Source organism: Botrytis fragariae, assembly GCF_013461495.1.
Source record: "Botrytis fragariae strain BVB16 chromosome Unknown tig00000075, whole genome shotgun sequence".
In the NCBI taxonomy this organism is placed as follows: domain Eukaryota; kingdom Fungi; phylum Ascomycota; class Leotiomycetes; order Helotiales; family Sclerotiniaceae; genus Botrytis; species Botrytis fragariae.
Genome location: NW_023500995.1, coordinates 321039 through 340243, shown reverse-complemented (window position 1 = coordinate 340243; position 19205 = coordinate 321039). Strand labels below are relative to the sequence as shown.

At 43.7% G+C, this 19205-nt stretch overlaps 8 protein-coding genes across 8 annotated transcripts; 5 read left to right on the top strand and 3 right to left on the bottom strand.

Moving 5' to 3' along the window:
• Window positions 1-195: 195 nt before the first annotated feature.
• Bfra_005597 (uncharacterized protein) lies at window positions 196-3173 on the top strand (the record flags this gene model as incomplete). Its single annotated transcript, XM_037335979.1, has 6 exons — window positions 196-337; window positions 423-673; window positions 774-815; window positions 988-1013; window positions 1890-2903; window positions 2996-3173. 6 exons carry the CDS (start codon window positions 196-198, stop codon window positions 3171-3173), a joined length of 1653 nt encoding a protein of 550 aa, XP_037191189.1.
• Window positions 3174-3941: 768 nt separating this feature from the next.
• On the top strand, window positions 3942-5403 carry Bfra_005596 (putative 3-ketoacyl- ketothiolase protein; the record flags this gene model as incomplete). The annotated part of the gene is made up of 4 exons (XM_037335978.1): window positions 3942-4042; window positions 4104-4284; window positions 4341-4917; window positions 4976-5403. The coding sequence occupies exons 1-4, from the start codon at window positions 3975-3977 to the stop codon at window positions 5401-5403; spliced, it is 1254 nt and encodes a 417-aa protein (XP_037191188.1). The 5' UTR covers window positions 3942-3974.
• Window positions 5404-6020: 617 nt separating this feature from the next.
• Bfra_005595 (putative carbohydrate-binding module family 50 protein) lies at window positions 6021-7236 on the bottom strand (the record flags this gene model as incomplete). The annotated part of the gene is made up of 2 exons (XM_037335977.1): window positions 6021-6965; window positions 7012-7236. The coding sequence occupies 2 exons, from the start codon at window positions 7234-7236 to the stop codon at window positions 6021-6023; spliced, it is 1170 nt and encodes a 389-aa protein (XP_037191187.1).
• A 1410-nt stretch (window positions 7237-8646) lies between these two features.
• Window positions 8647-10126, top strand: Bfra_005594 (putative ring finger protein; the record flags this gene model as incomplete). Its single annotated transcript, XM_037335976.1, has 6 exons — window positions 8647-8696; window positions 8818-8894; window positions 8942-8987; window positions 9011-9625; window positions 9704-10054; window positions 10084-10126. The coding sequence occupies 6 exons, from the start codon at window positions 8647-8649 to the stop codon at window positions 10124-10126; spliced, it is 1182 nt and encodes a 393-aa protein (XP_037191186.1).
• A 559-nt stretch (window positions 10127-10685) lies between these two features.
• Bfra_005593 (putative udp-glucose 4-epimerase protein) lies at window positions 10686-12909 on the top strand (the record flags this gene model as incomplete). Its single annotated transcript, XM_037335975.1, has 6 exons — window positions 10686-10730; window positions 10783-10911; window positions 10969-11227; window positions 11872-11918; window positions 11968-12211; window positions 12263-12909. The coding sequence occupies 6 exons, from the start codon at window positions 10686-10688 to the stop codon at window positions 12907-12909; spliced, it is 1371 nt and encodes a 456-aa protein (XP_037191185.1).
• Window positions 12910-13859: 950 nt separating this feature from the next.
• Window positions 13860-15195, bottom strand: Bfra_005592 (uncharacterized protein; the record flags this gene model as incomplete). The annotated part of the gene is made up of 4 exons (XM_037335974.1): window positions 13860-14292; window positions 14374-14801; window positions 14849-14953; window positions 15037-15195. The coding sequence occupies 4 exons, from the start codon at window positions 15193-15195 to the stop codon at window positions 13860-13862; spliced, it is 1125 nt and encodes a 374-aa protein (XP_037191184.1).
• A 952-nt stretch (window positions 15196-16147) lies between these two features.
• On the bottom strand, window positions 16148-16588 carry Bfra_005591 (putative type 11 methyltransferase protein; the record flags this gene model as incomplete). Its single annotated transcript, XM_037335973.1, has 1 exon — window positions 16148-16588. The coding sequence occupies one exon, from the start codon at window positions 16586-16588 to the stop codon at window positions 16148-16150; it is 441 nt and encodes a 146-aa protein (XP_037191183.1).
• A 465-nt stretch (window positions 16589-17053) lies between these two features.
• On the top strand, window positions 17054-19046 carry Bfra_005590 (putative choline transport protein; the record flags this gene model as incomplete). The annotated part of the gene is made up of 7 exons (XM_037335972.1): window positions 17054-17254; window positions 17310-17380; window positions 17440-17553; window positions 17607-18091; window positions 18167-18372; window positions 18418-18537; window positions 18594-19046. The coding sequence occupies 7 exons, from the start codon at window positions 17054-17056 to the stop codon at window positions 19044-19046; spliced, it is 1650 nt and encodes a 549-aa protein (XP_037191182.1).
• Between the last annotated feature and the right edge of the window lie 159 nt (window positions 19047-19205).

Sequence of the window (19205 nt, the reverse complement as noted above, 5' to 3'; positions counted from 1 at the left end):
ATAGTCGATAAGTACAGTGATATTAGTTGGAAGCCATGATCACGTGACACATCGCATTTCTAAGGCTAAGCGCGATTCTCCCCGCCATCAGTTCTTTTTGGTTTCCGCCTGGTGTATTATCAACTCTATCTTCGTATCAACACTTCAAACCACTCTCAACATCTCCATATACAAAATTTCACAGAGCCATTCACCATGGGTTCCGTTGTTCTTCCTCATCTCGTCACCGGCTGGCATGTCGACCAGGCTATTATGTCAGAAGAAGAGAGACTGGTAGTGATCCGCTTCGGACGCGATGTTGATCCAGATTGTATGCGACAGGATGAAGTGCTTTACAGTATGTGCCATATTGTCAAAACATTCCCATCTTCCATCCTAATTAATATATCATGCCAGGCTATGGGCTAACAAAAGTGTAACAGAGGTTGCCGAATTAGTTAAAAACTTCGCCGTCATCTACGTCTGCGACATCGATCAAGTACCCGACTTCAAAACTATGTACGAATTGTATGATCCGGTCACAACGATGTTCTTCTTTCGAAATAAACATATGATGTGCGATTTTGGAACGGGTAATAATAACAAGCTGAATTGGGTGTTGGAGGATAAGCAGGAGATGATTGATATTATTGAGACGATTTATAAGGGTGCTAAGAAGGGTCGAGGTTTGGTTGTTAGTCCTAAGGGTATGTGGCATTTAACTTTTTCGCTTCTTATCTAAGATCCAGGGCGGGAACGTTTGATATCAAGGACGAAGGCTAACTCTGCGTCAGATTACTCGACTAGATACCGATACTGAGATGCTCATTACAATGGTATTGTGGCAAGAATGTATTTGCAGCCTCTGGGTGTGATCATTCAGTGGGTGTAAGGAAGGGCGTTAATGCTGGATTGATCTGATGGAAGGTGGATCCAGAGGAATGTAAAGGGTTGGTCTCACACAATGAATTTTATAATCGTACCTGAAGATGCTAATGCTGCTTAAAGTATGTGAACGTACCCGAAGCTATGTGGTAGGTCGATTTCTCCTATTTGTTGACGGAAAAGAAGTTTGATCATATTTTGCGCTCTTTCCTTGCGACCTTGCAAATACTTGCTTTGTGCGCAAGATACAATTCGAGTGCCTCTAGAAATCTCCGCAAGCTGATAGCCTCCATATATTATCGAGTAGTAGTACTACCATGCGACACAGCTCGAGAGAAGAATGTCTTGGTTTATCAAAACTAGACTTTAGTGGCGTAACGCAATAGTGCAAATGTCTACATATTCGACAATCGAGAAGCAATTCTATGATTTAGCTCCTTCATAAGAACTCATGTAAGTTGAAATACTATACAATATGTTCTGTTCGGATGTACAACCGATTATCCGGGGTACTTTTACCATCTCCACCGGAAAAATGATTGAGCGAGTAATATCCGATACCCCTCTTTACTCAGTTCCACATCTTGAGCTTAAACTCTCATGCATCTTTGCATCGGAATTTCAAGGGGGATTACTTCGCTGGACTTGACCTCCGAGTCTAGCTTCTGCAGTGCCATCCACATAATTGGATGATACTTTGCCTCTTAAAATGCGGAGGCACACTTTCCGCTTCGGCTAAAGTGGGAAGCACAATTTTCAGTTTTCTGTACCCTTTCTTAGTTGCTCTTTGGATTAGCCAAGTGAAAAGGCTCTTATTATATGCTCATGACCCAAGATCCTGGATTTTCTCCAGACGAAATGCGTCAATCATCCTGGAAAAAGGTTTGTCCAGCTGTATGCCAAGATTATTCAGAAACCCTTGTAACTGATTCTGAGGGGTAAATAAATTTCTCATTACTTTAAAAGAGTCTGGAGAATCCTCAATTGTAACTATCATTGTTCAAGGAAAGCTTTTTAGTCTTCAGGATGAAGTCTTTTTTCGCAGCTCTTGTCTCCCTCCTCCCTCTAGCGACTGCCCTCCCCCTAATCTCCTCAGAATCTCCAAATGCACAACCCAAATCACTCTATCCATTTTCCTCCAGCGGCAGCAATGCTAAAGTAGCTGGTCGTCTCTTCAACATCGATGGGAAGGTCCAATACTTTGCAGGCACAAATGCTTGGTGGCTTGCACATCTTTCATCCAACAGCGATGTAGACCTCTCTTTTTCACAAATGGCCGCTACGGGCTATAAAATTGTACGAGTATGGGGCTTCGGCGACGCGAACACTCCTCCACCGTCCACCAACACGGATCCAAATCTTGTCTACTTTCAGATCCTCAACTCTACAGGTGCATATATAAATTATGGTGCAGATGGTCTTCAGCGACTAGACTATGTGGTCCATGCAGCATCTAAATATGGTCTGAAGCTGGTACTGAACTTTGTTAACAATTGGGGTGATTATGGTGGAATTGCTGCCTACACTAATGCTTTCAATTGTTCGTCAACGTCCTTTTATACCGATGCAACTTGCCAAATGGTTTATAAAAACTACGTCAAAACAATCGTCACTCGTTACCGCTCTAGCACTGCCATCTTTGCTTGGGAGCTCGGTAATGAACCCCGCTGCAATGGCTGCGAAACATCTGTCCTTACCAAATGGGCTTCGGATATATCAAGCTACATCAAATCGCTCGATTCACACCATATGGTTACATTGGGCGACGAGGGATGGTTTGCACCAGCCGATGGAATCGGTGATGGGAGTTATGCGTATGGAGGTGGAGAGGGCATTGATTGGGTCGCGAATTTGAAGATCAAAACATTAGATTATGGAGTATTCCACTTATATCCAAATAGTTGGGGATACAATTACACATGGGGAAATGAGTGGATTGAACAACATGATAAGGCTGGAAAAGCGGTTGGAAAACCGGTCATCTTAGAAGAGTATGGCACGCCGTTCCCATATAATCATACGGAGACCGAAGGACCTTGGTATGTTTTTATGTTACTTTTATATTTTACTTTGAGCTAGAGGACGGAAAGTGAGTTGAAAGAAAAAATAGCTGACGAATTTCTTCTCATAGGCAAGCAACGGTACTTAAATCTGAAATAGCTGCAGATCAGATCTGGCAATTTGGTCCTAATGGAACGAGTGTGCCAGCGGAAGTTTTCGGTGATGTCAATACTATCTATTACAAGACCCCGGAGTATGCTACACTTGGAACGGGTCATGCTAAGGCTATGTTGAAGAAGAAGGTGTGATTGGCATACGGTATTGGGGTGGCATATTATATATATGGTGAGAGTTAATTCAATGAAGTTTCTTGCTGTGCTGTTTTTCCAACGTGCTATTCTTCCAGCGTGCTGTTTTTGCAACGAAGCTGTGGGTTTGTGAAGGTCGACTACTGATAATTCCGTGGGCAATGATAAACTCCGAGAAAACTCTTGTGTCTGAATGTCAGGCAGACAGAGACCTTAGGCATATTTCTCCTGAGGCAGTCCTATTCCAGTCAAAGAGATGCTTTTGTTGCATATCGCAGCGCCAGGCATGAATATGAGGCATTCTACCCTTTATAAGCAAAGTAGTCTGATTGTTTGAACCTCAAATACGAAGTTGCATCTATCCCTAAATTAACTTGCAATAATGTCGGACCTTAGGTTTATGTTCATAAAATCGTCGCTAAAATATATTGTGTATTTTTTTGCAAAATTTCAATGGAAGCTTGAAGCAAACCATGACTCGACGGCAGCTTATGAATTACAAATGGTCTGAAGAGTATATTAGATAGGATATAATCTTTCTGGCAATTTTGAAGAACCTAATAGTATATCCTCACCAAGTCCCGGTAGTTTCAAGCAATTGATGACAAATCCAAGCTGGCACGCTGGGTAGGCTCGGCAAGTGCCTATAAGAATTCCGAGCCGAGGTATCTTCATTTCGGTATTCCCCACAGAATCGCCGTTCTCCCCGGATTCCTTTCAAAAACAATATCAATACCCCTTCTATCTCTCCTTTCTCATTCAATTAATCTTCAAAAGAACTCTATATATCAAAAATTCAAAATGGCCGTTGAAAGAATCAGCTCAATTGTTAAGCATTTGACTCCTGGTACATCAGGATTGTCTGCAATGTAAGTAAACATTCCAGCCCCTTCATCACTAAACACATGCTTATAACAATTTTGCAAATAGTACCTCGAAAAATGCCGACGATGTTGTTATCACACTTGCAGTTCGCACACCATTAGCAAAAGGTTTCAAGGGAGGTTTCAAGGATACAAAGCTTGACTATCTTATCTATGCCCTTCTCCAGAAAGTCAGAGAAAAGTCCAACCTCGATCCAGCTCTTGTTGAAGATATCTGCTGTGGAAATGTGAGCACCTCTAGAGACTTCTCTTGCAAAGGCGACGACTAATAATGATATAAAAGGTCAGCGATGGCAATGCCGCATACAAACTTCGTGCCGCCGCCTTGGCAGCAGGATTTCCCAATACCGCCGCAGCCTCTATTGTAAACCGATTTTGCTCCTCAGGTCTCAAGGCCACCCAAGATATCGCGAACCAAATTGCTGAAGGTAGCATTGATATTGGTATTGCCATGGGTGCAGAGATGATGTCGATTGGAGGCGATAAGCTCGACGGTGGTTTCCACCCTGATATTCTCAAGTGCCAAGACGCTGCCGATTGTATGCAACCTATGGGACAAACATCTGAGAATGTAGGAAAGGATTTCAACATTACTCGTGAACAACAAGACAAATATGCGGCAGAAAGTTATCAGCGCGCAGAGCGTGCTCAAAAGGCTGGATGGTTCGATGATGAGATCGTACCAATTGTTGCGGAAGTTAAGGACCCAAAGACTGGAGAAGTCAAGAAGGTTACTTTGACAAAAGATGAGGGTCCAAGATATGGAACTACCTTCGAGAGCTTGAACAAGATCAGACCTGCTTTCCCAGCATATGGTGACAGATCTACCGGTGGAAACTCCAGTCAGGTCACTGATGGTGGTACGTAACACAATCTACAAGCCACTTTACAAGTATGCATGCTAACGTATATTCACAGCTGCCGCTGTTATCCTTATGAAGCGTTCCCGCGCCATCGAGCTCGGTCAACCAATTCTCGCCAAATTTGTTGGAGCTACCGTTGCAGGTCTTGCTCCACGTATTATGGGTATTGGTCCATCCATTGCTATTCCTAAACTCCTCACCAAATACAATCTCACTATTGACGACTGTGATGTCATCGAGCTTAACGAAGCATTCGCTTCCATGGCCGTATACTGCAAAGATGTCCTTAAGATTCCTCACGAGAAGATGAACATTAGAGGTGGTGCTATTGCACTTGGTCACCCATTGGGTACAACTGGTGCTAGACAAATCGTTACTGGATTGAGTGAGTGCAGGAGACAGAAGAAGAAGATTTTGTTGACTAGTATGTGTATTGGTACTGGACAGGGAATGGCAGGTTTGTTTGTTAATGAACAGTTGTAAGACTTATCTGCGATGGGGTGTTCATATCTAATGGTTAAGGTTTCGGTGCATTGCATGTAGTATCATTTTGTTGAATATAAAATCGTTCCTACTTTCAGTTGTTTGGTTTCAAGATTATGATGTGATGTGAAAGATTTACTAATACTAAACAGTACATTGTCTCACCCCTTTACCTCGGAATGAAGTTCTAGGTACTTTGATTCGTTCTTGCGCTCCTCTAAGCTACCTAACATCTTTTCGCTTTAACTAGCGTCCACAGCTCAAGCACAAGACCAGGATACTCATTCTATCCTGAGCAGATAAAACCGTACCAACAAAACATCTCGTCTCGCTTCTCCCGCCCCCTTCCATTCTGTTTTGACTGTTTTCCTACTTGATTCAAATGTGAATTGGTGCTCGGAGGGGATTTACGATGTACTATCAAAGGAATATAGGTTGGGTGTTCGTGATACAGTTTTCAGTCACCAGCTTGTCAAAAATTCAAGTCGCAGAACACATAAATTGGTCGCATCACTTTTGACCAAAATTTGCAATATGGAGTATTGAACATATTCATTAAAGTTCTTTTACAACATCTAGCATTTCACTCATCCAGTCAAGTATCTTTGCTTGCCCATCTAGACAAACTGCAAGCACCCATTGTTGTTTCCAATTCTCTCATCCAAGTTCAAAGTACTGGTGTGCCACGATGGAGCAAGCTCAGCCTCGAGCTCTTGTCCACCGCGCGCCAACCTGACATTTCTCGCCGACGCACCGAAGTTACCGCCGCCACGGCCGCCGCTGCCGCCAGGAACCTGTAGGTTCTGACCAGGCCAGATCTGATCGGGGTTGGTGATGTTGTTGTGTCTAGCAAGCTCCTCGTACGAGCAGTGTGAGAAACGGTCGGCAATGGCTCGGAGTGTGTCACCCTGTTGGACAGTGTATGTTGAGCCACCGTGGCTGCCGCCGGAAGACCAGCGCAAGCTACCATTGTCGTTCTCGATGTATTTGTTCAGACTGATGGTGCTAGATTGGTAGGATCCATCTGTGCGGCGGCACTGAGCGTGCAGGTTGTAATCACCGTGAGTGTCGAGGCGAACTTCATTGGACGAAGTGGTGAAGTTTCCACCAAAGTCACCTCGGGCGCGCTCGTCACCTCGGGAACGGTCGCCACCTCGGGAACGATCGCCACCTCGGGAACTGCAACTGCTGCTGCGACGGCGGTGATGTTGAGGTGGTGGGCCGCCGTGCTGCTGATTGTATTTCTCGCGCTTCTGTCGCTCCTCCTGCTCTTTCTCCCACTTCTTCTTCTCGTCGTGCTCATCCTTCCAGTCGCCTACGGCGTCTTGTGTCTTGTGTCCTGCAAAGGCACCAGTTAAGGCACCGACGATAGTGCCTGCAACGCCATGACCTGCTTGTCCACCTAGCTTGTGTCCGCCATAAGCACCGGCAGCACCTCCGGCGATGCCACCCATGATACCACGGTCACCCTCTGGGTCACCCTCACCGCCGTACTGGTTCTGGAAGCCTTGGTTGTGCGAGTTGCGTCCTGAATTGGAAGAGTGCGCTGCTGTACTTGGATACTTGGATTTGTTAGTTTGGACAGCAAAACCCGAGGAGTTAACTTGCCTGCTGGTATTGAGAAGGGTCCTGGCCATAGCCTGGCTGGCCGCCGCCATATGGCTGTTGGCCCATGTGTTGCTGCTGCTGGCCATAGCCGTTGTTCTGACCTTGCTGGTAATATTCACTAGCCTCGCCCTGGGGCTGCTGGCCATATCCTCCTTGCTGGCCGTAACCGCCTTGCTGACCATATCCTCCTCCTTGCTGGCCGTATCCTCCTTGATTGTAAGACATATTGATAGTTGAAGAGTTATGAAGGTGTTAACTAATGATGTGTGATTTGCAAAATCGCAGTGTACTCTTCTCCATGGAGCCATCTCCTTATATACTGCCCCAGCTCCCTTCTGTGGGGCTATCATATGCTGTGCCATCATGCATCATTCATGAGTTGTCTGCAACAAGCCGACACCGCCACGTTCCGAGCAACCGACTTTGTGGGGTTGTGCTACAGTCCATCGTCACATTAATCCACCTCAGCCACAACATGGGCCAATAGGGCAGACAGTCTGACTCGGGCTGTCTGAGGGTCTGAAATGGCAGTGGAACGCCAAGATCGTACCCAATCGAATGAACTGCCGATATTCCGTTTACCATCCCGGTGAGCCAGTCAGAACTAGGAGTTTTGTACTATTTTTACTTTTTCCACCACACAGGTTACTCTGCAGGTCAGGTGATTAGCCACGATGTTTCAATCATTCTTATTGTACTAGTCGATCAAATGACACCTTCAGAAGAATATCCAAGTATCAAATAACTGATAATTGTCTTGTCGATGTAATTGATTGATCGAATCGGAAAAGTAAGTTAGATACATTGCGAGAACTCTCAACACATGTGTTGCGTATACCGTATTCATTTGGTAATTCGGGTTGCACTAAAGTAGGGGTAATAAATTTAAGCTTGAATTAGATTGCTTTTAAATGGGGCAAATCGATTGGAAAATAGGAGCATTCAACAGAAATAAGGGATTGATGAATAATTCATCGAATGAACGAATCAAACAGCTCTGGTGTTTTTCGTAACTCTAATCCAGATTCTAGATGAGCCTTATATTTTCAATCCCTGCTTAGCGCGACCCAAATTACCAAATAAATACTGTATCTATGTGTCTGTACCCAGGCGACAATATAATATACAAGCCACTTCTCTTCAGTTCTATGGTCGTATGTTGTGGAGAGGTGGCTCAAGTGGGATATTTCTGGAGCAAAATTGGAAGCGAAGTGATGGGTGTCCCTGGATATGTTCCATGATGTTCTTCGAGAGAGTTGGAAGGGGTTGGTTGTACGTCTTGATGGCTTGGTAGAGAACGATAGTTGTGCTTGCTACTAGGAGCAATGGGATAGATTTGATGGATAGAGTGTGGAAAATTTGTGCAATCTAGTACAATAACTTCGGACATCTATGATGGATAAGAATATTCTCGCTATCATGGCCTTCGAAATTGTGACTCGCTTTATGAGATCTTCTATGAGATTTTCCTATGCCTTTTCCTTCCGTAGCTATCTTACTCTGTGGAAGTTGTTTCAAAATTCGGAAGTCTAGACGGTCAACGTCTAGCCTTCGCATTGGAGTTGATATTGTGAGGATTGAGCTTTTGCGAAATAGGTAAACTCTGAATGGATATAAATTTAACCGAATAGTAAGATGGTTGGTTCGGTTGACAGTTCCAGCAAAAACCACGGAGAACAAGCGTTGTGCGTTTAGCCTAGGAGACCAGAGAGGTCTATGATCAGTATCATGATGATACTTACTGTACTCTGTACTATGTACAATCCGACAACATCGACTATCTCAAGATATGCAGGCTGACAATAGAAAGAACATGTTAGAATCATCAAGCCTTGGTAGAAACTCTGAGACGATAATTGAGATGCATGACATTGCTGCCTACTGTTAATTCTCCATGCTGAAGAACAACCTAGAGGGAACCAAATCGAAGATTGCGGATGGTCCATGATTCCTCGACAGCCTCGTTCAGACGATACGTAAGTTTCTCAATCTGAAATAGATTGCATCCTATAGACAATCGAAACTTTCAACCCACTTGCAAGCAATTCAACAACGAGGACAAGAGGCAATATCGCAGAAACGACATGCCTTGCCAAACTGCAAAAGGCACGTCGGCAAAGGATCTTCCTCTCCCTCAAACCATTTTTTCTCAACCCCTCTCAGCCTACAACATCCCACTCATAAAACGCATACTCTCCATATTCTATCAACAAAGCACTTTCAGACAGCGGGAACCACGAATTAGTCTTCTACATAAGCTCGCGCGCGTCGAACAAGCTCGAACAGACAAAGTAAGAGATGCTGTAGCTCAACTTCTTCGTCTCGATATACCCATCACTAGATCTGCTGTTAAGGCAGGGCCTCATGATGAAGACGTAGATGGAGAGTTTACGGGAGTAGAAGAGGGCACGGATTGTGAAGTTTGTTTGCGAGCTTTACCCCCAGAAAGCTTTCCTCAACAAGATCTTGCAAGCAAATGCGAACACAAGGCACATATGTGTACGTCGTGTCTGGAACAAGCTGCTGTGGCAAACGTAGAGAGCAACCCCTGGGATAATATACCTTGTCCATACTCCAGTTGTGAAAGGATGTTGGAACCAAGTATCGTGATGAAGTATCTCAAAGGGGGCTACTTGAGAAGTATAAACCTTCAAAATGCTGGCAGCTGTTTAAGAAGCTAATCTCACAACAGTTATAACAACTACATCGAAAAGTTGGAGATCCGCAACCTCCCAAACTTTCAATGGTGTTTAAATCCCAAGTGTGTATCTGGTCAAGTCCACAACGATGGACCGAAATATTTGAGAGTTATATGTCATGCTTGCCAATCCGAGAGCTGCTTTCTTCATCAGATCCCACGAGGTGAAGGAAAGAAGTGCACGGCTTGCGATAATGCTGTTTCTCGACATGAGGGACGCGTAGAAGCACTTACGATTACGAAACCGTGTCCAAGATGCAAAGTGCTGACCATCATGGGTCCGATTAATTGTGGCAGGGCACGATGTAAGTACCAAATCATCTCCGATCTTATGGTGTGCATTCTGTGTGTACTAATACCTTATACTCCATAAGCCGTTGTAAATACGACTGGAAAAGATTTAGCGCAGGTCGTTGAGATAAGTTTATTGTATTTCAAACCCACCTCTTTATGGCTACAAATGAGGAGGAAATGTGATATCCCATCTAACGTCACTTTATCAATTCATCAGTACCTGTAGAGCAATAAATTAGCTTGAAATTGGAAGTTTCATGGCTAGGTATGGCTGAGTTTACATTGAGAAGGAAACATTCACCTTGAATGTGTGTTGTACAAGACAAGTGACGTAGATTTGGCTGGCCCCAATATCCAAATGCGCATGCATGGATTCATTCAATCGGCTTCGGTAGAACTATGAAACACTTGACCCCTTTCCCGGGAGACTAACCTTTAGTTGAAAGATCTAGTGCCGAAGTACGCTAGGATCGATCAACGGCTGATCCTTGGCTTCTCCAGAGTGATCATCAACAATGACGTCTAGGATATGGTCCTATTTGAAATTGACCCTTAGGTCTTGATGAGCTAATAGCCTGCTAGCAATTGCCCCGAGCTCTTCCCAACAACTTCCTTCTTTTCACAACAAATTTGTGACTGAGCTTCATATTGACATACCATAAACAAACATAAACTATAGAAAATGTCTGGCCTCCTCGATACAACTCGTAACTTTTCTCTATACAGTGTAAGAATACCAGCTCCAACTCGATCAATGGCAATTTCTCACATCTGCACAGGTCCCGGCAGCATGGCTCCTGGCTCACATCCCTCATATGTACGCTGTCAGCTCGTCTAAATGCTTCGATAACCGCTCCCCCAGAGACTATCCAAAAAGTCTCGAGGCTGATCAGAGCATTGAAAAGGCTGTATGTTCCCTAGCTGATTCTTTTCCCTCGTCAAATAAAAAACTAATATCATCCTAGAAAAAGAACCGACTTCGCAGAGCCCACGCCGCCGCATCTAATGGCTACGAAAGCATCGGGTTTTTTGCTTCTGCAGTCGTAGCTGGAAATGTTGCGGGACTTTCCCACTCAACATTAAATACCCTCAGTGGCGCATACCTAATTAGTCGTGCGGTTTATAATTTCATATATATAAGTAATGAGAGTCAAGGGGCAGCAGCAGCAAGAAGTTTGGTTTGGCTTTTCGGAATTGGACAGATTTTGACGTTGTTCATCAAAAGTGGAAATATCCTAACCAACAAGTCTGCAAACTTGTTGTAGATAGATGAGAAAGCGTATGGATCACATGATATCGGACTGTACATACTTTGCAAGATATCGAAAGTAATAATAATTGAAAGTCACCAAGGAACCATTCGATGGGAATGCATGAGCCTGCTTCAGGATTGGGTGAATATTTTCGGACTTCGTCGTCTCTGTTCAAAGGATGAGATTCTTCGAGTTAAAGGAGAGCAAACGGAGAGATATACTCATTGGAGATTCGCGGTGAAGTTCAATCATCATCACATGATCTGGCTAGCTAACCTATCTTGCCTACGGTAGGCATAAATCATTAAATGTAGATCTACCTCATACTATAGGATGATAACATGCCATCGAAGACTTGAGAAAAAGGGTAGAAAGTCTAGATACTTTGCCGGCTTTGCTAACTCTGAGCCGTTCCTGAATATCGTAGGATCCATTTCTTTGATTCTCTCCACATTCGGCGGGTTTTCACCCGCGCCGATGAACTATACCATTTACTGACGTCACCATTTCTTATCGAGCGGGCTGGGATAAGGGAAGTTTTGGATTCATCTGCAATATATATTGTAGCAGGTCAAGATGAATCTCTCAAGTTTACCCAAGTACATCAAAAAACAGCTATGTCTAACAACACCATACCAACAGTTGAGGGGGGCAAGAGGATAGTAAGTTGCCAATATTCATGACGCTGAACTGTTGATTGACATTGTATAGGTCTTCACAGGAGGTAGTGGCAAAGCAGGGCGCCACGTTATCCCATATTTACTCTCCAAAGGACATAAGGTCTTAAATCTTGACCTAATTCCATTTCCGGATCCATCTGTTGATGTATATACACTCAAAACAGACCTCACAGATTCAGGTCAAGTTTTCAATGCCTTCACATCCCATTTTAACATGTCTGGATACAATGAAGGACCGGTGCCCGGCCCTCCAGATGTGATTATACATTTTGCCGGTACAACCCTCCATCCTCCCTCATCGTCCGTATAATTCTAACTAGCACCAGCCTACGCCCGAAACATGCTTGTACCTGACAGCGAACTCTTTCAAGCCAACACTCGTAGCACATACAACGTGATTGAAGCAGCCAGCAAACTTGGCGTGAAGAAGGTCATAATAGCTAGCTCCGAGACCGTGTATGGAGTATGTTTTGCACAAGGAGATACCGATTATCATTCCTTTCCTCTAGAGGAAGACTATGATGTTGATCCCGAAGATTCTTACGCTCTATCCAAGATATGTGGCGAGAAGACTGCTCGTACATTTGCGAAACGGTTTAAGTCAGATATATACGCGTTAAGAATTGGGAACGTGATTGAACCGCATGAGTATAAAAGAGACTTTCCAGGTTTCATGGAGGATCCTATGTGTAGGAAACGGAATGCCTGGAGTTACATTGATGCAAGGGATTTGGGTCAAATTTGTGACTTGGCGATCAAGAAAAATGACCTGGGGTTTCAAGTCTTCAATGCCACAAATGATGGCATCACAATACCTGGGGAAGAAAAGACAGAAGACTTTTTGAAGAGAGTTTGTCCAGGAACGAAGGCTACAAGAAAGTTGGGAGAGAGGGAAGCACCATTGAGCAATAGAAAGATTAGAGAAGTACTGGGATTCAAGGAACTCCATGACTGGCGCAGTTATGTCGATTGAGAGGAGGAAGGAGATATACCTCGCGGAGCTTCCTGTTGATAAGATGAGGAACTAACTATGAATTTGGAAATATGTTCGCATAGTATTGTTCACCATCCCAAATTCCCACGCTTTATGCAAAGGCGCAGCCATGTACGGTAGTGAGCATACCTCAAATGATACCCGAAGTTTTCAGGATCTGTTCATGATGGTTTGATTTGAGGTCTGATGCTGTCATTTAAGTGCCGGGTCCACAACCTTGATTCCAATTTCCCACATTTCCTTACCAAATTCCCACCCCACTCTGGTAACACAGCTCCCACTTTTGCACACCATTACACCATCCTACACACACTTTAAAACCCTTATCCTCGTCAACAAAGATTTTTGGAATATGTTCTCAGAATCCGTACGAATCCTCAATAATAACACAACATCTTTGATGGTCTAACGGTCATGATTTCCGCTTGTCAATAATATTGCAAGTCGCGGGAGACCGGGGTTCGACTCCCCGTCAGAGAGTTCATTAGCATAGAATTCCTTGAATCTCATGTTCAATTCACTTTTTTGGTGAATTTTTGTGATTTTTGTTGGTGTTGTGGAAATTTTTTGCATCAAATTTTTAGCCGAGGCGATAATATTTGGGTGTAGTGGGGAAGTAATGGGGTATGGGACATTTTTTTTTTCTTCGAGTGGGGTTCCTTGCTGAAGGAGAAAGCGGTGGTTGGGATGGGAACTCTCTGATTTGATCGATCGTGAGTGATCATGTCGCGTCTATTTAGTGCCAGACGAAGGTTGCATCTAGTGAAGCGAGAAATACCATCGACATAACGAAAATTGCCATCGCAAAGGGCTGTCATGGAAGGGCAATTTATCATGCTTTGCTTGAAGGCCTCTTGCTGATAACCTGTGTTATTAGTCGCATGTTGTTTTGAAAGTACCAGAGAGACAAGAAATATCATCGGTTTTCTTTATGAGTGCCATTCAGCTTTGCTTGTAGCTGGGCTTGTTGACCCTGAGATCATTCTTTCTTGGCTCTCAGCACGGCTGATATACTCGTTCAATTCTTGTGCTTCACCCCTAGCAACAGTTACGATTGTAGTTGTCCTAGCTGTAATTCCACTTAGGAAGTGTGAAGAGCCTCTAGTGTAAGATTTGTTCCTCCTTTCTGCACCTTTTAGCCGATCACTTGAGAGGACCCCGCTTCTGGTGTCCGTTATGATATGCGGTGCAACGACGAGACTGTCAACGATAGATTTGGAGAAGGGTATACAGGACAATATAATTGTGAAGGAAGAGTGCAGGTTTGTCATTAAAGCCAAGTTGAATGAATCCCAAGTATAGTTTGTTGAATCGATGGTGTTGTACAGATAGATTATGCGAAGAATAAGAAGAGGTAAGGTCCTATTATTGATGGTTAAATTAGTCACACATCTTTTGATACAGAATACAAACGGGCTAATGGGTACGAAAGACAAGTCTTACAAAAGGTTCGGCGAGAATAAAAGTATCGTCAATCTTTTCTTGGAATCCTCCATTTTCAGACCACTCAGAATATGCACAGGAAGCAGACCAACGAACACCTGAGTCAACGAATCCACTACCGCGTTGACTGTCCAAAAGACTCTCTGTGGAACAGCGACTAAGGTTAGGATACAGAACTTGAAGACTTGGAAGTATCTTACAACATTGATACATTTCCCCGGCTCAAACACCCAAGGATCTGGGAGCTGGCATTGCAGAGCGATCGCGATTATACTGACCAAGCTCCATGTTCCAACCCAGACAATGCTTCTATGAATCAATCGGCGTTTGTTGCTTCCTTCTCTAGTGAGACAAACAAAGAAGTAAAGACTTGATAGCTTGGAGAGAAAGATTGCTGAGATATACATGATGTTACCAGCATATTGAGCCTACAAGTTCTTAGTGCTTGTCGATAGCCTTATCGCAGATATCTCACTATATAGAAGCGATTAAGCTCACTCTGAAGGATAGTGTCTTGTTTTTGCCCAAGTCCATGAGCAATTTGTTCCGATGTGCATATGCATTGACCGACCGAGGACAACTAATATTAGGGATAATTGTAAGCCCAAATTACGGAAAGGTCACACATGAAGACCAGAATGGGAACGCACAGGATCTACATACCATAGCAATGAGACCCAAATAATCATCAATCTGGATTTTGCGAAGAGTGTCGTATTTGGTATAGATTTTGGTCGAAGCTATGATAATCATGGGTACCAATACAATCCACATAGCGACATTCAGAAGTGGCCCATGATTATCGGCTGTCACTACAGCCATCTTGCTCAGATAAGTAGCTACTCGTCGTTACCAAATTTGAATCGTCGATTAATGGAAGGTTCAGGATGTTCATGTAATTGACTTGCCGCTGTTAAAGTACGAGAAAAGTCAAGACTTGCATCCAAAATATAAATTACCCTACTGCCCGAGAATATGATTGCTCCTAGATCCTGCGGTCAACATCTATTTCCTTTAGGTCACAGATTATCATTGCTCAAATAGTTCGAGATAAGATCCAGCTGTGTAGGATATTAGTCCGCATGAAATTAGAAGTTGAACTGCAAGGGAATTCAGATGCGTGCTGTGCCTCACTTCGTATTCTTTACCAAATCCGCGAAAGTCAACATCCGATTGTGAAATCCAACAACACTTTGGCAATGTAGTTTTACAAATCTATAAACACAGGAGATAAACAATATCACGCTTGTGTTTTCAACACTTAATCGATACACGCATATTAAATATTGGCCAATGGGCAAATCGAGATCTAATTTATTTTCTTCTCTTTGTCTCCGAATAAATTGACCCTGTTCGAATACGTGATGCCGAAGTACCAAGTTAATTGTGACATGGATCAATGCTAATCATTCTAATTTCGGAATTCGTGGTGTAGATCCCTGTCGATCTATGTTCTATCGGGGAGGTACGCTCAACTTGTCCAGACTCTTGCTGGAGCTTGAAGTTACACCTGTGGCGAGCGCTTATCCATCAGAGTTCTTGCGTGCGGTAATGTAATAATGCGGCTCAATATCGCATTCTGCATCTACAGGCGCCTGAAAAGGTACCATTTCTGTCTTCACCACCTCGAACCCAACCTTTCGCAACAAGTTCTCCCAACCCTTTCTGGTGTAAAGAAGGTTACCAATCCGCTTTCCCATGAATGTATGCTCGATGCCTCTTGCACACTCTCCATCCTCGTCAAACATATGTGGCTCTGTTGGAAAGTCCTCGGCTACCATGGTCCGATGAAAATATAGCCCCCGGGAGCAATCCACCCCGACATCTTTTCAGCCGCTATTTCCATTTCCTCTCGCGAGAAATGAAACAGGGAGAATATCGCAAAGGCGCCTTGAAATTGAGACGGTGATTTAGGGAAGAAGTCAAGCATATTAGTCAGCTGGAAAGTTCCACCAGGGACTTGTCGCTTGCTCAATTCGATCATGACGGGAGAAAAGTCAATTCCATATAATTTGCGACCACTGCTCACAACGAGGCTGGATGTTGGAACCCCAGTTCCACTGCCAATATCAAGGACCGTCGCATCAGAGCTCGCAGGAAGAAGATTCAGACTCTCGGTAATGAACGCTATGAGGCCTTCATCATGTCCGAAACTCTTCTCGTATCTAATTCCTAAGTTGTCATAGAAATCGGCTGCTGGGTTGATAGGTGCCATTTCATTAATTGATGATGGATGTTTGAAATGAGTTAAGATCACTTTATTGTCTGGGTGATGGAATGAACCCAGCTTTTGGTTATCCAGTCTCGCCGTGCAATATATGGATAAATATGTCCGACATTACAAGCCATGGTCTGCTCTCGGTTACAGCGTTGAGACGCTATCATGTCCCTGTTGATGTTGCATTTAGGCCTCCGCTTCCCCGCAGGTCCGGAACAAGGGACATTAAATTATGACAAGTAGAATGTAACGCATGAAATGCAACTTGCCGTTCTTGAATATGATTAGTGGGCCAAGCAATCTAGGCTCAATGGTTCGTCTGAATGTACAAATCCATGATGGAACATGGCATGGCTTGTGGGAAAAAAACGCATCCGTTATTGAGCGATACCCTCTTCTTTATCCATCTCTGATTTACTTTCTCTTTCTTTGAAGTGACATTCTGTGACACTGCAACGAAAAATGTCTTCCCACGAGCTTGATGAAGCTAAGCCTGGTGTTGTGCAAGAAGTCAAAGTCACCACTTCATCCGGAATTAATCTTGATCAAGAAAATGGAGACATGAACCTGACAGAGCGAGGGAAGTTGTCGGAGAAAGACTACGCAAGTAAAGTCCAAGATGAGGCAACTCTGGCCGTGTTTGGAAAAAAGCAACAGCTCAAGGTAAGATCTTACTCGGCTAAGCATTACTGTATATCATTGACCACATAAATTTTAGCGAAGATTTAAATCTTTGTCTTCCGTGGGCTTAACTTGTGGTTTGATGTTGACATGGGAAGTCGTTCTATTGTAAGAGCCCCGATATATCTCTCTCAACTCAGAAGTGCTACCCGACTTACCATATAAAGTACTCTTCAATTTGGCTTACAAAATGGCGGCCCTGCTGGATTAATCTACGGATTTCTAGCGGCATGGTCCGGAGCTATGCTTCAAGCATTGGTTATGGCTGAGATGGCATCAATGTGAGTCAAGTATTCAGAATCTTGATATAGGATATAGTACTAACCAGATATAGGATTCCTCTCGCTGGTGGCCCTTTTAATTGGGTTGCCATTTTGTCTCCCCCTTGGTGCAAGAAGTTTCTCAGCTACTTGGCAGGATGGCTTACTGTTATTTGTTGGCAAGCCTTTGTTGCAGAAACTTGCTATACTGTCGCTTCATTGATCCAAGGTCTTCTGATTCTCAACTATCCAGACTATGATCCGAAACTGTGGCAAGCGACTCTGCTTTTCTATGCCATCGCTCTCTTTGGTGTTTTCATCAATACTTATCTGGGTCGTCTTCTACCGCGTATCGAAGCTATGATGCTTATTCTGTATATCTTGGGATTCATTGGAGTGCTCATTCCTATAGTTTATTTATCGCCTCACACACCCGCTGACAAGGTCTTTACCACCTTCCAAAATCTGGGTGGATGGGATAGCATGGGTCTTTCGTTTTTTGTTGGATGGATTACATCTGTCAGTTCTTTCGTGGGAAATGATGGAGCTGATCATATTGGTATGCTTATCGTTTTCCCTATAGAAAAGATTAAAATCAGGGCTAAGACTGATGCTAACCACTCATCCTTTATAGCCGAAGAAATCAATCAGGCGTCGAGAGTCATACCTTTCAGCATTTGGTTCTCAACCTTATTCAATGGCATCCTAGGCTTTTCTATGATGGTAGCAGTATTGTTTGGTATCCAAGATATCGTCGCCGCTACTCAATCAAACACTGGGTTCCCTTTCATGGAGATATTTCAGACTGCATTAGGGTCAAAAAAAGGAGCCAATGCACTGGTAAGTATTGATTCATGGCTGAACGTATTTTTCTAACTCGGGTAGATAATTGTGATTACCGGAGTAAACGTTTTCTCCGTCAGCAGTGTCTTGGCCACAGCATCTCGAACTTTATGGGCTTTTTCAAGAGAGAATGGACTGCCATTCTCTCATCTCCTTGTAAAGGTAAAAAAATACCGCGTCTCTGGGTTCTTACAAACTTGAGCTAATAACAAGCATAGGTTGATCCTAAAACCCGACTACCAATCAACGCAATCATAGGAACACTTATAATCAACGTACTACTAGCACTAATAAGCGTCGGCTCATACACCGCATTTGGAGCATTTTATTCTGTTGTTTTAGCCGCGTACCAGTCATCTTTCTTACTGGCGGCCAGTGTGATGTTAGCAAAAAGATTAAAAACACCAGCGTCCGAAATGCCATGGGGTCCTTTCCGACTCAAGAAGCTAGGTGTACCCATTACTGTTGTGGCTATAATCTACACCATTATCGCACTGTTTTTCTCGTTCTGGCCTGCTTTCTCGACGGTGGACGCGGCAAATATGAATTGGAGTTGTTTAATTTTTGGCGGGGCCGTTATCTTCAGTATGATTTTCTGGCTGTTGCATGGACGGAAAGTCTATGTAGGTCCTATATGGGAGTTTGAGGGTCAGTTTGTTAGAGTAAAGTGATGAAACACAAGAGCTAGTTTAACTACTCATGTTATCATCAACTCAGATCGTAGTTTAGTCTTGTGAAATGATCAGAACTAGAATGAAGAAATTATTTCAGCCCTCTTTTGAGCCTCTGTATCAAAAGAAGCCATCATCTATCTCTGATTCAGATCCCTA